The sequence below is a fragment of the Indicator indicator genome, chromosome 1, assembly GCF_027791375.1.
Source record: "Indicator indicator isolate 239-I01 chromosome 1, UM_Iind_1.1, whole genome shotgun sequence".
NCBI lineage: Eukaryota > Metazoa > Chordata > Aves > Piciformes > Indicatoridae > Indicator > Indicator indicator.
In genome coordinates, this window is record NC_072010.1 from 33,394,627 (window position 1) to 33,406,767 (window position 12,141).

Genomic DNA, 12,141 nt, shown 5'->3' on the forward strand with positions numbered 1-12,141 from the left:
CTAAAGTAGTGTAAGAGGGGATCTTAAAACAAATGCTTTCCAGCTCTGTGTCTGGGGCCATGCAATGGCAAATACCTATTTTGAAACATGTTCTTTGTAAAGAACTGCAGAATGTATGTTTCAAGTCAGAGGAAGTGCTGATGGCATGGAAGGCATCTGCTGGGGGTGCCTTGATGTTTAGGCTAAAACTTCAATACAGCCACATTCTCTGTTGTCAACTGTGGGCAGGTGAGGAACATGTTTGGAAATGTAGAAGGTGGTTCCAAGTGAAGCAGGATGACTTTGTTAGCCATATTCTTCCAATGATTTCCCATGAGCACCAAGGGAGACTATTGGTATCAATGGATGCTCTCAGTTAAACACCTCTAATCAGAGAGACCAAGCCCTCTGTTTTCAAATGAATTTTTCATAAGGCTCACTGCATTTGTGTTCTTTTCTGAAAGGGATTCCCTACCCTAATTCCCAGTTTCAATATAAAGATTTGTACAGGGACTTTTCTTCTAAGCTTGGAGACTTTTGAAGCAAGTTCAGGTGCTGACACACATTATTCTGGGGAGATGGCTTTGACATAACTCCTTTTTTTTTTTTTTTGAGAGCTGGGATTTTGTAAAGAGGAATTAAAAAAAAATCTGACTTTAAAGAGCCCCTTTCTTTCAACCCTTCTTCCACAGATATTCTTCTGCAACATTCTTCATCATTTTCTGCACCAGCAGTTATTTCAGTATGTTTGCAGTAAGGTTGTATTCTGAAGACTGTATCTAAAAAAATATCATGAGTCATCTTTCAGCTTTCTGAGGAGTAAAATTGTTATTAAAAATTAACTCAAATTCACTGAAGAAATGATGAATAGATAAAGGCAGTTCCCCACAGGGGAAGAAACGTCCGTCTTTTACAGCCCACAATTACTATTAGGCTTTTAAAACTGTGGGTAGCTGAAGGAGTCCAATGCATTGTATTCTTTGTTGTTTTCCACAATATCTACAATGCCAATAATACATTTACATATGAACTGCACAAGAATTATGGATGGGTATACTTTTTCAAGGATGCAACAAGTGCCTTGTTTTACTGTTGTTTTGAAAACACATTTCAGCTCGTTACATTAAGATATTGTTCAAAGAGTTATTAATATGTCTGTAGATAATTAGGACATTTTGTGAATTTAATTTACAAAAAGATAGAAATCCCTTCATGGAGGCTTTGCATAATTAAAAGCTAAAACCTGTTGGAATTAAAGAGAGATATTATTTTACAGTGGACTTAATCCTAGAGAAGCTGACTTTGATTTTTTTTGGTTTTTTGCTGCAGAAGATAATTTTTAATTCTGTTTTCTCCCTCTTGTTAAAGGATATTGGAGAAATACTCATTTTTGTCTGGCCTAGGCCATACGACCCTGTAAAAGCTTCAAGAAAGCACTCTTTTATCATTGTGATTTTTCTTCTTACCCTGACTTCAGCTTCACACCCACTTCATGGGCAATCTGCAGAGACTAGTTTCTAGCTGTCATTATTCACGCATATGTGAAGCAGCTGCTTATGAAAGTCTTTAATTTTTAATGAGAGAACACATTTAATATTTTTTTTATTCATAAATTGTTTTGCCTCTTGCAGGATGTAATTATCCCAGTCTTTGAGATCTTAGAAAAGGAAGATATTAGTGGCTGCAGCAGTTGCAATAATATCTGTGTTTACTTTCTGCTGTGTATCCAGCCAAAAGCATCTCGGTGACTTGAACTAGAGAAACAGGAAGAGGGAGTTCGTGGTGGGAAGGAGAAGTGTTGCTGTTTTGGTTTTGTGCAGATGTTGTGGAATTTTTTTACTGTTGTATTCAACAGCAAACACTCAAGAAGAACTGTGTATTGTAGACAGAGCCTTTAAAATATGTTCTTAGAAAAAATACAACACTCAAAAGAAATAAAACATGGAATGAGACTGAAATTTATTCTATCTCGCCCACCTCTTTTGTGCTATGAAATACCCATTTTCACTTTGCCTGTTTTACCTTGGAAACTTCTGTTACATGAGTGGGGAAAAGTACTTCAAGAGTAGTTTTTTTCTTTGCTTGCTTTTCTTTGTCCCTCTAATCTAATGGAATTTAATCTCTGTCTCTCTGTTTTTGCAGATGACACCACTTTAATGCTTTCCAGAAGTCAGACATGACCAAGACGTTCCTGATGGAAAAGAAGCATCTACAGTATATGCTAGATAAACCATGTAGACAGTAAAAAAGTATCTTTGGCATTTAGAAGTACATTTTAGGCAGAGTTAAAGGTTTCCTGACCTTTCTTTTTCAGTGTGCAGGCATGCCATGTTTTTTTTCCATCACCCTTGCAATATGGAAACTTTATAACAGATCACCTGAATTTTTTTTTTTGAACCATGCATGTTGCTGAGTTTATTTTTCCCCTCTGGGACTCTCTGCAGTTGCCCTTGGCTTTCTTTGCCTCAAAGAACTACTCAAAGCTCTTATACTACTAACTAGCTGATGTTAATAGGAAATGCTGGAGATCTTAGTAATGCTCTGTGGTTTAGCCTTTTCTTAAATATCTGACACTGGGAAAATTCCTTGGGAAAAATTTTGCACACCTGCACAATGGCACTGTATTGCAAGTGGTACTGGATTTTGCTATTGGACTGCTGCTTCAAAAATTAAATTCACATTCCCCCTTCAAGAACTCCTTCACCCCGCCTTCTTTGATAGATAACAGGGCTGGGGCTAAATGTCTGTAGAGTGGAATATATGTACATATATTTAAAAAAAAAATCCTTGCTTTAATCAGACTCCTGTATTGTAGTCTAATCAAACTAAGGCTTGTAGGTAGCCTTTTTGACATAGTAATCCTGCAGCCTGTCTGCACTTGATGTACAATACCCCTAGACCCTGCTGGCAAAGACTGGGTGGGGGGACAAGTCACTACGGTCATTGACAAGTTAAAATTCAGTGTGATCCTGTTGCTGTGTTTCTATATCCAAAGAAAAAGAAGAACTTTTTTTAACCTACTACTTTCACATTCAGGAGCAGTGATGGCAAGTCACCTTGAATAACCTTTTCCATTAAGCTTGTCTACTTTCTTTTGACTGTCTTCAAAGATTAAACTTGATCACAATCTTCAAAGTGCTTCCCTTTAATCAGCATTTCAATCTCTTATTTGAAATGCTCTCTACAAACTATTTCAGACATTAAATATGCCAGCCCCCTTTAATGGTGAAGAATCTGAATTTTTCCTCTCCTATCTTTCTGAACAGAGCAAACAGATCTATAGGAACAGTGGCCCAGGAAGTATCTTTGAGAACCATGGCCTGCAACAGAGATGATAAGAACTTCCATGCATCCACAGACTGATGTTAGCAGGATGTCTGGAAAATAGTGTTTTTATCCTGTTGAAAAGCTTCCAGTATCTCAGAATTACCACCTCCACACACACATATCCTACCAAAACTTTAAGCTTGAAAGCAGAGGGCTGTTATAACATCTTTTTAAAGGGGTTATAATGAAATGAACCAGTGATAGAGTGGGAAAATGGCTTAATGTCTGCCAGGAGTTAGGAGCTGATAGATGGGTGTGTTTGCAATCTACCTGTTGCAATAAACCTTTGATAAATGTTTTAAAATACAGATAGGTTTAATTTACACTAACTGAATTAGTTATCTACTATACACTAGCATAAAGCCAGATTTTATTACTATGTAACAGTAAATGAAATGTAACAGTAAAGTTCAATTTTTGTTTTGAAAATTGTTGTCTCGATACAATCTGCACTGTGTTAGCAGGGGGATTGGATTAGGTGATCTTCAGAGGTCCCTTCCAACCCCTGCCATTCTGTGATGGTCTCCTTGCTATTTCAGAAACAAACCTTCCAAAAGGAGTGGCGTGGAGCTAGAAATTACAAGAGGAAAACCTCTTGATTTTTCATTGCTGAGACAAATTCATTTTAACAAACTGACTAAACCCTTGTGATGAGCTAATCTGAATTCCAATGTAACTTGACAGCAAGATTCCTATGTTTAGATTTTATAGTCTGCCTAAATCAGACACTAACTTCCTATGAAGAAATGTAATGTTCATTTAAAGACTTATAAGATTGGTTCTCTGTTAGGCACCTGAAAGTTTTTCCATTGGTTTAACTATCCCTGCTTTTAAAAATATCTACCTGACTCCTAGTTCACAGTTGGCAAGCTTCAGGTCCCTGTTATTGATTTTTCTTAACTACTTGCCTGGTAAATTAATTTTTTCTGCTCTTGGGACTCTTCCCCCCCCCCCCCCCCCCCCCCCCCCGCCATGTACATATTTGGACAGCTTCATTTGATTTTCAGTGGTTCGGTGTTTATCCTTAAAAATATCCCAGATTTACAGGAAGCCTTAGATGTTTTAGGATTCAGTGTTAGTGTATCTTCTTTTCTGGCATATGCCCCACTACCCAGACCCTGAGGCAGAGTATTTTTAGCTACTAGAAAGGGAGCTAATCCATAGCTTACGTTTTATGGTATTCATCCGTGTTCAATTCACACCTCTGCTTCAAGAAATACAAATCTCTGTCTCAAAGAGTATGTTAATGACTGGGCTCTTTAGGGTTGTTTTCAGCACCCAGTCTGTGATGGCTCTTCTGCTTCATGCAAAACCCCTGAAGTACATATGAAAAGAGAAGGCACATGGTTTCATCTAGCCCAGGAGCTGGATGTTCCTTCTGTGGTCTACACCATGACTCTGCTCTCCATCATAGTCTTCCCTAAGGGCTCCCTCACATAGTGCAATCACCTCTTTATACTTCCAGATATTTATTTTCTGTGATCCTGCTCCTGGAGTATGGACTTACTGGCATAAATCTCTTTTGCTCCCTCTGTTAAGCATTCCCCCTCCTTTCCTGTCAGTCATGCCCCATATTTATTAAATCCCTCTACTTCACCAGCTGAATTGAATCAGATTCCTGTAATCCATGGATTCTTCTTTAGCATCATGAATTCCTTCATCAACAGACTCTTTCTCTGCTATGTATCTTATTGAAGAACAAAGGGACAAAATGCTGTTGACTGAACTCAACTCTTTTTTTCTTTTGCAATAATTTCTCTCTTCTTTCTGAGAGGCAGATGTCTGCTCCTGACTCCTCTCTATGTCCTCTACTTACCCTATCCTTTTCCATTTTGGTATGGGGATGCATTAGGAAGAGCATTGCCACTGGGTCAAGGGAGGTGATCTTCCCTGACTAGTCAGCACTAGTGAGACACATCTAGACTGCTGTGTCCAGTGCTGGATTCCTCACTACAAGAAAGACATGGACATCCTGGAGTGAGTCCAGCAAATGGCCAAGAGAAGATGATGAAGGGACTCACTGAGAGGGAGGGACTGCTTAAGCTGGAGAATGTAAGACTTAGAGGCATCTTATCCGTGTAGGTAAATATTAGAAGAGATGGAGTAAAGGAGATGGAACCATGCTCTTCTTGGTGTCCCATAACAAGACAAGGGGCAATGGGCACAAATCAAAATACAGACAATTCTGTATAAACACACAGCCCCCTTTTTATTTTTTAGTAATGTGAGGGTGATCAGACACTGTCACAGGTTGCCCAGGGAGGCTGCTGAGTTCCCATCTTTGGAGATATTCAGGACAGTCCTGAGCAACCTCCTGTAGGTGACCCTACTCTGAGCAGGGAGGTTGGACTAGATGACCTCCTTGGGTGCCTGTGAACCCCACCTGTCCTGCAGTGAAGCCCTAATCTGTTCTCAGCCATTTTAATCTTCCCTAATGGACCTGCGCTTTCCACTTTTATTTTACAATCCAAGAAAGACTTGTGGTTTCCTCCTGCAGACACAAGCTATCATTTTTTTTTTTTTTGTGCCCCAATGAATTTCAACTACTTCCAACTCTTTTTTATAAAAACATGTTGTTGCTTGTTTACAGTAATTCCTCACCTTTAAAATTAAGGTTTAAAGCAGCAATTCAACTCAATATCTGAAATTATTTCTTTTTTCTACATCTTGGAGTCAAACCTTTGTCTTCAATCTACTCTGTTGTTAGCAACAGCCAAGTTTTGAGCTCTGCTCATGATGGCTCTCCTCCAGCTTTCTGCTTGCTCTCTTAGTCACATCTGGATATCTCTGCAGGACCCTGGATGTCAGTTTCAGTGCATCTGAGGTCTGAACTGCTTACTTTCCTCCCTTGCCTGTGGAGCAGCAACCTGTAACTGTCTGGTATTATTTGGAATAAACATTTTCCCTGGTTCTGGCCTTAAAGAAGTCATTTCAGTCCCATCAATCATAGGCAGACATGCAGCAGGTCAGGATAGTGTTCGTAGAGGGGGAGCATTGGCTGTGAGCACAGGCTGGGTTGAAATGCAAGTTTGAAGATGAGAGCAAATCCACCTGGTCTTCCTTAGTCTCTCATTAAAAGCTTTCCAATTTAAAAACCTTTCAAGGGATCACATCTGAACTCTCTCCAGTTTACTCTCATTTTAAAAAGGGTGGGATTTTTTTCTTTCCAACAGGAATTAATTTTTTATTTCACTTACAGCCCACATTCCATGTTCCTAGCTGTTTGATCTTTGCATCTACCTCTTTAATTACAAGCAGCAAGCCCAGATTTTCTTGCTGTCTGGACCTCTTTCAGGAAACTATCTTTATCTCACATTCAGTTAGTGCCAACCACAGCCTTTACCACCAGTTTCTCTTGCCTTGCCTCCTAACCCTGAAGCACATTTGGGTAAGAAAACCCCTGCAAGAAATGTTATTTTGTGAAAGACCATTCCCATTTAGTATTTTCATTTAAAGTCTCCTTAGTACATTTTTATTTTGCTTACCTAGACTTTAAAGTCTGAAGAGTGCTTTTATTTTTTAAATAGGAAATTCATATAACTGCTATTTCAACAAACACATTTTTGACAGGCTAGTAATCCCACCAAAAAATGCACCTTATTTACCTTTGAAGTTTTGTATTTCATGAAACCATGTCATCTGGTATTAATTATGATGTGCATCCTTAATTCTTTATTGACTACATCCTATTTTGCCTTCCTGAAATTTTACCCTGGGTAAGCATTAAATTGGCAGACATATGGTTATATTTTTCAGCACACCATCCTTCAGAAATATTGAAAAATTTGTTTCCTGTCTTATCTGTTCAATCTTTTGGGCAGTCACCGTATCTCAGAGGACTGTCTTAGTATCCCTCTTTGAAAACAGCAATTTAACATTATCATCTGTCAGCAAGTCTCAGCCAATGATCCAAGTCTGGTAGATATTATCCAAGTTTTGTAAATATTTAGTAACCCACTGCTTTACTAATGGAATAAAAAAAATATGTATTTCCCTATTCTAATCTGGAAATAGTTCTCTCTCTGCTTCCCCCAAAATAAATAAGTATTTATTTTATTACCAGAAGTGAGAATTTTGCACTTTTTCCTCCTCTTTGGTACAGTGTTTGTTACTGAGCTAATCTGTGGGGGTGGCAGTTTCTTTGCTCCTTGTCTTAGATGCTTTGATCTCTGCATGGTGAGGGGTGTTTCTCTGGAGGTAGGAATGGCAGTAGCCCCCCAGAATGGCCCTAGCCCCTTATCTGGAGACATACTCAATTGATAGCAAATCCCAAGCACCCTTTGGGCCTCAGAGGCTTTGTTTTCCACAGGCTATGAAACTTGGCTGGTGAGTGCTGGTGAAGCAGGGTATCTCATGTTGGTAATATTATTGGAGAGGTGGGCACAAGACAACCTCATGAGGTTCAACAAGACTAAGTGTAAGGTCCTGCATCTGGGTCAAGGCAATCCCAAGCACAAATACAGTCTGGGCAGTGAGTGGCTGGAGAGCAGCCCTGAGGAGAGGGACTTGGGGGTGCTGGTGGATGAGAAGCTCAACATGAGCTGTCAATGTGCACTTGCAGCCCAGAAAGCCAACCAGATCCTGGGCTGCATCAAGAGAAGTGTGGCCAGCAGGTCGAGGTAGGTGATTCTCCCCCCTACTCAGCTCTGGTGAGACCCCCACCTGGAGTACTGCATCCAGTTCTGGAGCCCCTATTACAAGAGGGATATGGACATGCTGGAAGGTGTCCAGAGAAGGGCCACCAGGATGATCAGAGGGCTGGAGCACCTCTCCTCTGAGGACAGACTGAAAGAGTTGGGGCTGTTCAGTCTGGAGAAGAGAAGGGTCCGAGGTGACCTTCTTGTGGCCTTCCAGTATCTGAAGGGGGCCTACAAGAAAGCTGGGGAGGGACATTTTAGGATATCAGGTAGTGATAGGAGTAGGGGGAATGGAATAAAGCTGGAAGTGGGGAGATTCAGACTGGACGTGAGGAAGAAGTTCTTCACCATGAGAGAGGTGAGAGCCTGGAATGGGTTGTCCAGGGAGGTGGTTGAGGCCCCATCCCTGGAGGCGTTTGAGGCCAGGCTGGATGAGGCTCTGGCCAGCCTGATCTGGTGTGAGGTGTCCCTGCCCATGGCAGGGGGTTTGGAAGTAGATGATCCTTGTGGTCCCTTCCAATCCCGACTGATTCTATGATTCTATGAATATTTGATTCTCACAACAGATAACTTTTAGTAGCTGCTCTCCATATTTGTTCCACCAAGGTAAATGTTAAGTCTTGGATCACAAATGTAAAAGCAAATTTATAAAAAGAGGAAAATAACAAATGCAGTCTTGGTGTATCCCTGATAGCAAAGATCTCATCTAACTGTCACTTCAAGGGTTTGAGTAATACTACAGCCCAGCAGCCAAGCAGAAAGCAGCCTGGTCTGCTCTTCATTACCATCCTCTCAAATACAGCCAAAGGGTTTCTGTTTTATTTAATGGCATCTGTTCTATACAAAACCAGAAAAAAGTAAACATTTATGACCTTGAAAATCTGAAATGCACTTTCTCTTTAACGAACCTTATTCTAATGAGTACCTTATGCTGCTTCACTTTTACTCTGCCTTTGTGGAGACTTTGCTGCTACTGATTTGCACTCTTTTTTTGTAATTAAGTTACAAAAGGCTTGTTAGAATGCTTGTACCTTGATTTGTACTTGTTTTGTTGAGCTACACAACTATATTGCTTCCTCCTCCTTCATGGAGACTCTGGGAAACAGATTTTGTGCTATGTAGAACAAACTGCAGCTGGGTAGGGAGAAATTTAATGAAGTTCAACAAGGTCGAGCATAGAGTCTTGCACCTAGGAAAGAGCAATCCCATGTACCAGTATAGGTTGAGGACTGACCTGTTGGAGAATGGTGAAGGGGAAAAGGACCTGTGGGTCCTAGTGGATGGAAGGTTGACCATGAGCCAGCAATGTGCTCTTGTGGCCAAGAAGGCCAATGGTATCCTGGGGTGGATTAGAAGGGGTGTGGTTAGTAGGTCGAGAGAGGTTCTCCTCACTCTCTGCTCTGCCCTGGTGAGGCCACATCTGGAATATTGTGTCCAGTTCTGGGCTCCTCAGTTCAAGAAGGACAGGGAACTGCTTGAAAGAGTTCAGCACAGAGCCACGAGGATGATTAAGGGAATGGAACATCTTCCTTACAAGGAGAGACTGAGGGAGTTGGGGCTCTTTAGCTCGGAGAGCAGGAGACTGAGGGATGACCTCATTAATGTTTATAAATACATAAAGGGTGAGTGCCAAGAGGATGGAGCCAGGCTCTTCTCAGTGATGCCCAATGACAGGACAAGGGACAATGGGTGGAAGTTGAGGCATAGGAAGTTTCATGGAAACAGGAGGAAGAATTATTTCACTGTGAGGGTGACAGAACACTGGAACAGGCTGCCCAGGGCGGTTGTGGAGTCTCCCTCTCTGGAGATATTCAAGACGCAACTGGATGAGTTCCTGTGAGATCTGGTATAGGTGATCCTGCTCTGGCAGATGGGTTGGACTGTATGATCTCTCAAGGTTCCTTCAAGCCCCTAACATTCTGTGATTCTGTCCTTCTGTCCTGTGATTCTGTGAAGTTGCAATTCCTTTTGACTTCAAGTGGGACAGCCAGTACTTGGGTCTCCTGCAGTTTAGCTCTTGGGTGTCACAAAATGGAAATGTAAAATGGATAGCTTTTAAGACTTGGGAATAGGTAGGTGGGCTCATGAAGAAGTACTAAAATGAGCTGCTGTGTTAGCATTGTGCAAAATCTCTGGTACATTTAGGATATCTTTCTCACTGTTTCTATTTTCAATTTAACATAGGTACTGGTAATCTTTATAGTGGTCCTAATGTTGTGAGGCAGAATAAACTGAAAAGGTAAGTGGAATAGAAATACGGAGGTAGTACAAATAGATCACATATTAGGTTTGTAGTTTGCCTGTCCTGCGGCTGGCAGGGGGGTTGGACCTGATGATCTCTTGAGGTCCCTTCCAACCTCTGATATACTGTGATACTGTGATGATACTATGATAGTGTGATGAGGAAACGAGAAGCAAACACGAACTGGTCCTGCAGGAGCATTTTATTTTCTGCTGAAAGGAGCACATTTGCTGAGGCAAGGATCTGGTTTTCTGACCAGATCTGTGGAGATATTTGGTAGAGGATCTCTGACACCTAAGACGAATCAGCTTCTGAGGATGTCTGTCTGTCTTCAGTATCTATGGAGAGAACAAAAATGACTACTGCAGCCTATGTTTTTAATTTTGTGGTCAGGTGAAGCACGAAGAAAAGTGATTTATTTGCAGCATATTCCCATAGTTGCAACTGTATGGGTAGTCCTGGAGCTTTTAAAAAAATTGCTTTCAGAAATAAACACAAGGGCTTTCCACAAGGTTAGAGTACTCCATGCTTCGTTCTGTCATTTACCTCAAATCATTCTTTCAGGCAAATATAGGGCTCACCCTTTAAAATGCAGGCCTTGGTACTCTTTGGTATCTATTAGCTGAAATTATATGTTGGTATTTGTGACAGTCTGTGTCGGTGTGAGCTGAAATTCCCCCCCCACCGACAATAACCAGGCTAGCCCAGTCTGGAAGCAAATGAAAAGCTGTATTTACAAGCAGATGAAATGCAATGAATATGTACAAATATACAAAATTCACAACATTTACAAATATATACAATCAACAGAAAAACACAACCAATCTCCCTTTGCTTCCCCCCAAGGGGACCCTCCCAAAGGGGGCCTCCCTCTCCCAGGAGCTTCCCCCCCCGACCCCCCTGGACAGAGAAGCAGAGTTTAGTTAGAGCAGAAAGTTGTTAACTTAGCTGCCAAGGTCAGTACGTGTTATCTTCAGCCAGAAGAGAAGAAGAAACAGCAGCCAGACAGCCCAGCAACTGCCCCCACTGCCGAACACAGAATGTGCCGAATGCCTACTTTGTTTTGGGTAATAGTTCTTAAACATTTCTATCTATCCAATGGAAGTGTTTAGAACAATCGTTATTTTGCTTTCTTACACCCAATAGTGACTTATTTACATTCTTTCACTTTCTCTGTTTTGAACTTTGCAAGGAAAAATTAAAAAGACAGTTTCAAACCATCACAGTCCACCCCTTCTAAACAATTCCATTGGCTGCTACTATCATTTATCTAATCTATAATAATATCTACAACAATAGGTGAATAAAGACCATAGTCCATTCCGGCTATCTCAGATGTAGATGATTCAAAAGAGTCAAATCACAGGAAAAACAGCAAACAGCTTGTTTCCTCGCAGATGGAGCGAAGAAAGGAACAGGGACTCTCAGGTGACTCAGGGCTCTCAGGGTTCGTGCACCGTAGATCTCATGGACTCTCCTCTTGGGCGCGATGCTGTATCTGCGCAACACTCTGAATTTAACCTCTCTCAGCCAAAGTTAGATTTCTTTGTGGAATACACTGAATTTCACCATTTTCTTGCATCACCCAATAGGTGTGACCAGGACCTTCAGCAGAAACCACCCCTCGGACAGGTTTGGCCTCTCCTGAAGGAGAAAATACCCAAACAGTTTTGCCTAACAGATTCTTTTCTCTGATAACAGGAACTCTATCACCTTCTTCCTTTCGCAACAAATCTGATTGGGCAGGTCCAGCTCGATTCACTGAACCTCTACTATTCACCAACCAGGTTGCTTGTGCTAAATGTTTCTCCCAGTTTTTCAAAGATCCACCCCCCATGGCTTTGAGAGTGGTTTTCAGCAAACCGTTGTAGCGTTCGATCTTCCCTGCAGCTGGTGCATAGTAGGGAATGTGGAATATCCACTCGATGCCGTGCTCTTTGGCCCAGTTTTTTACAA

At 41.2% G+C, this 12,141-nt stretch overlaps 1 protein-coding gene across 1 annotated transcript in view; it reads left to right on the plus strand.

Annotated features, from left to right (window-relative positions):
• The window catches only part of EPSTI1 (epithelial stromal interaction 1), a 55,689-nt gene extending 53,553 nt beyond the window's left edge, over positions 1 to 2,136 (plus strand). The window contains exon 11 of the mRNA XM_054399908.1: positions 2,122 to 2,136. Coding sequence (XP_054255883.1) covers positions 2,122 to 2,136 — 15 coding nt within the window. The remainder of the gene's footprint in view (positions 1 to 2,121) is intronic.
• Positions 2,137 to 12,141: the final 10,005 nt, after the last annotated feature.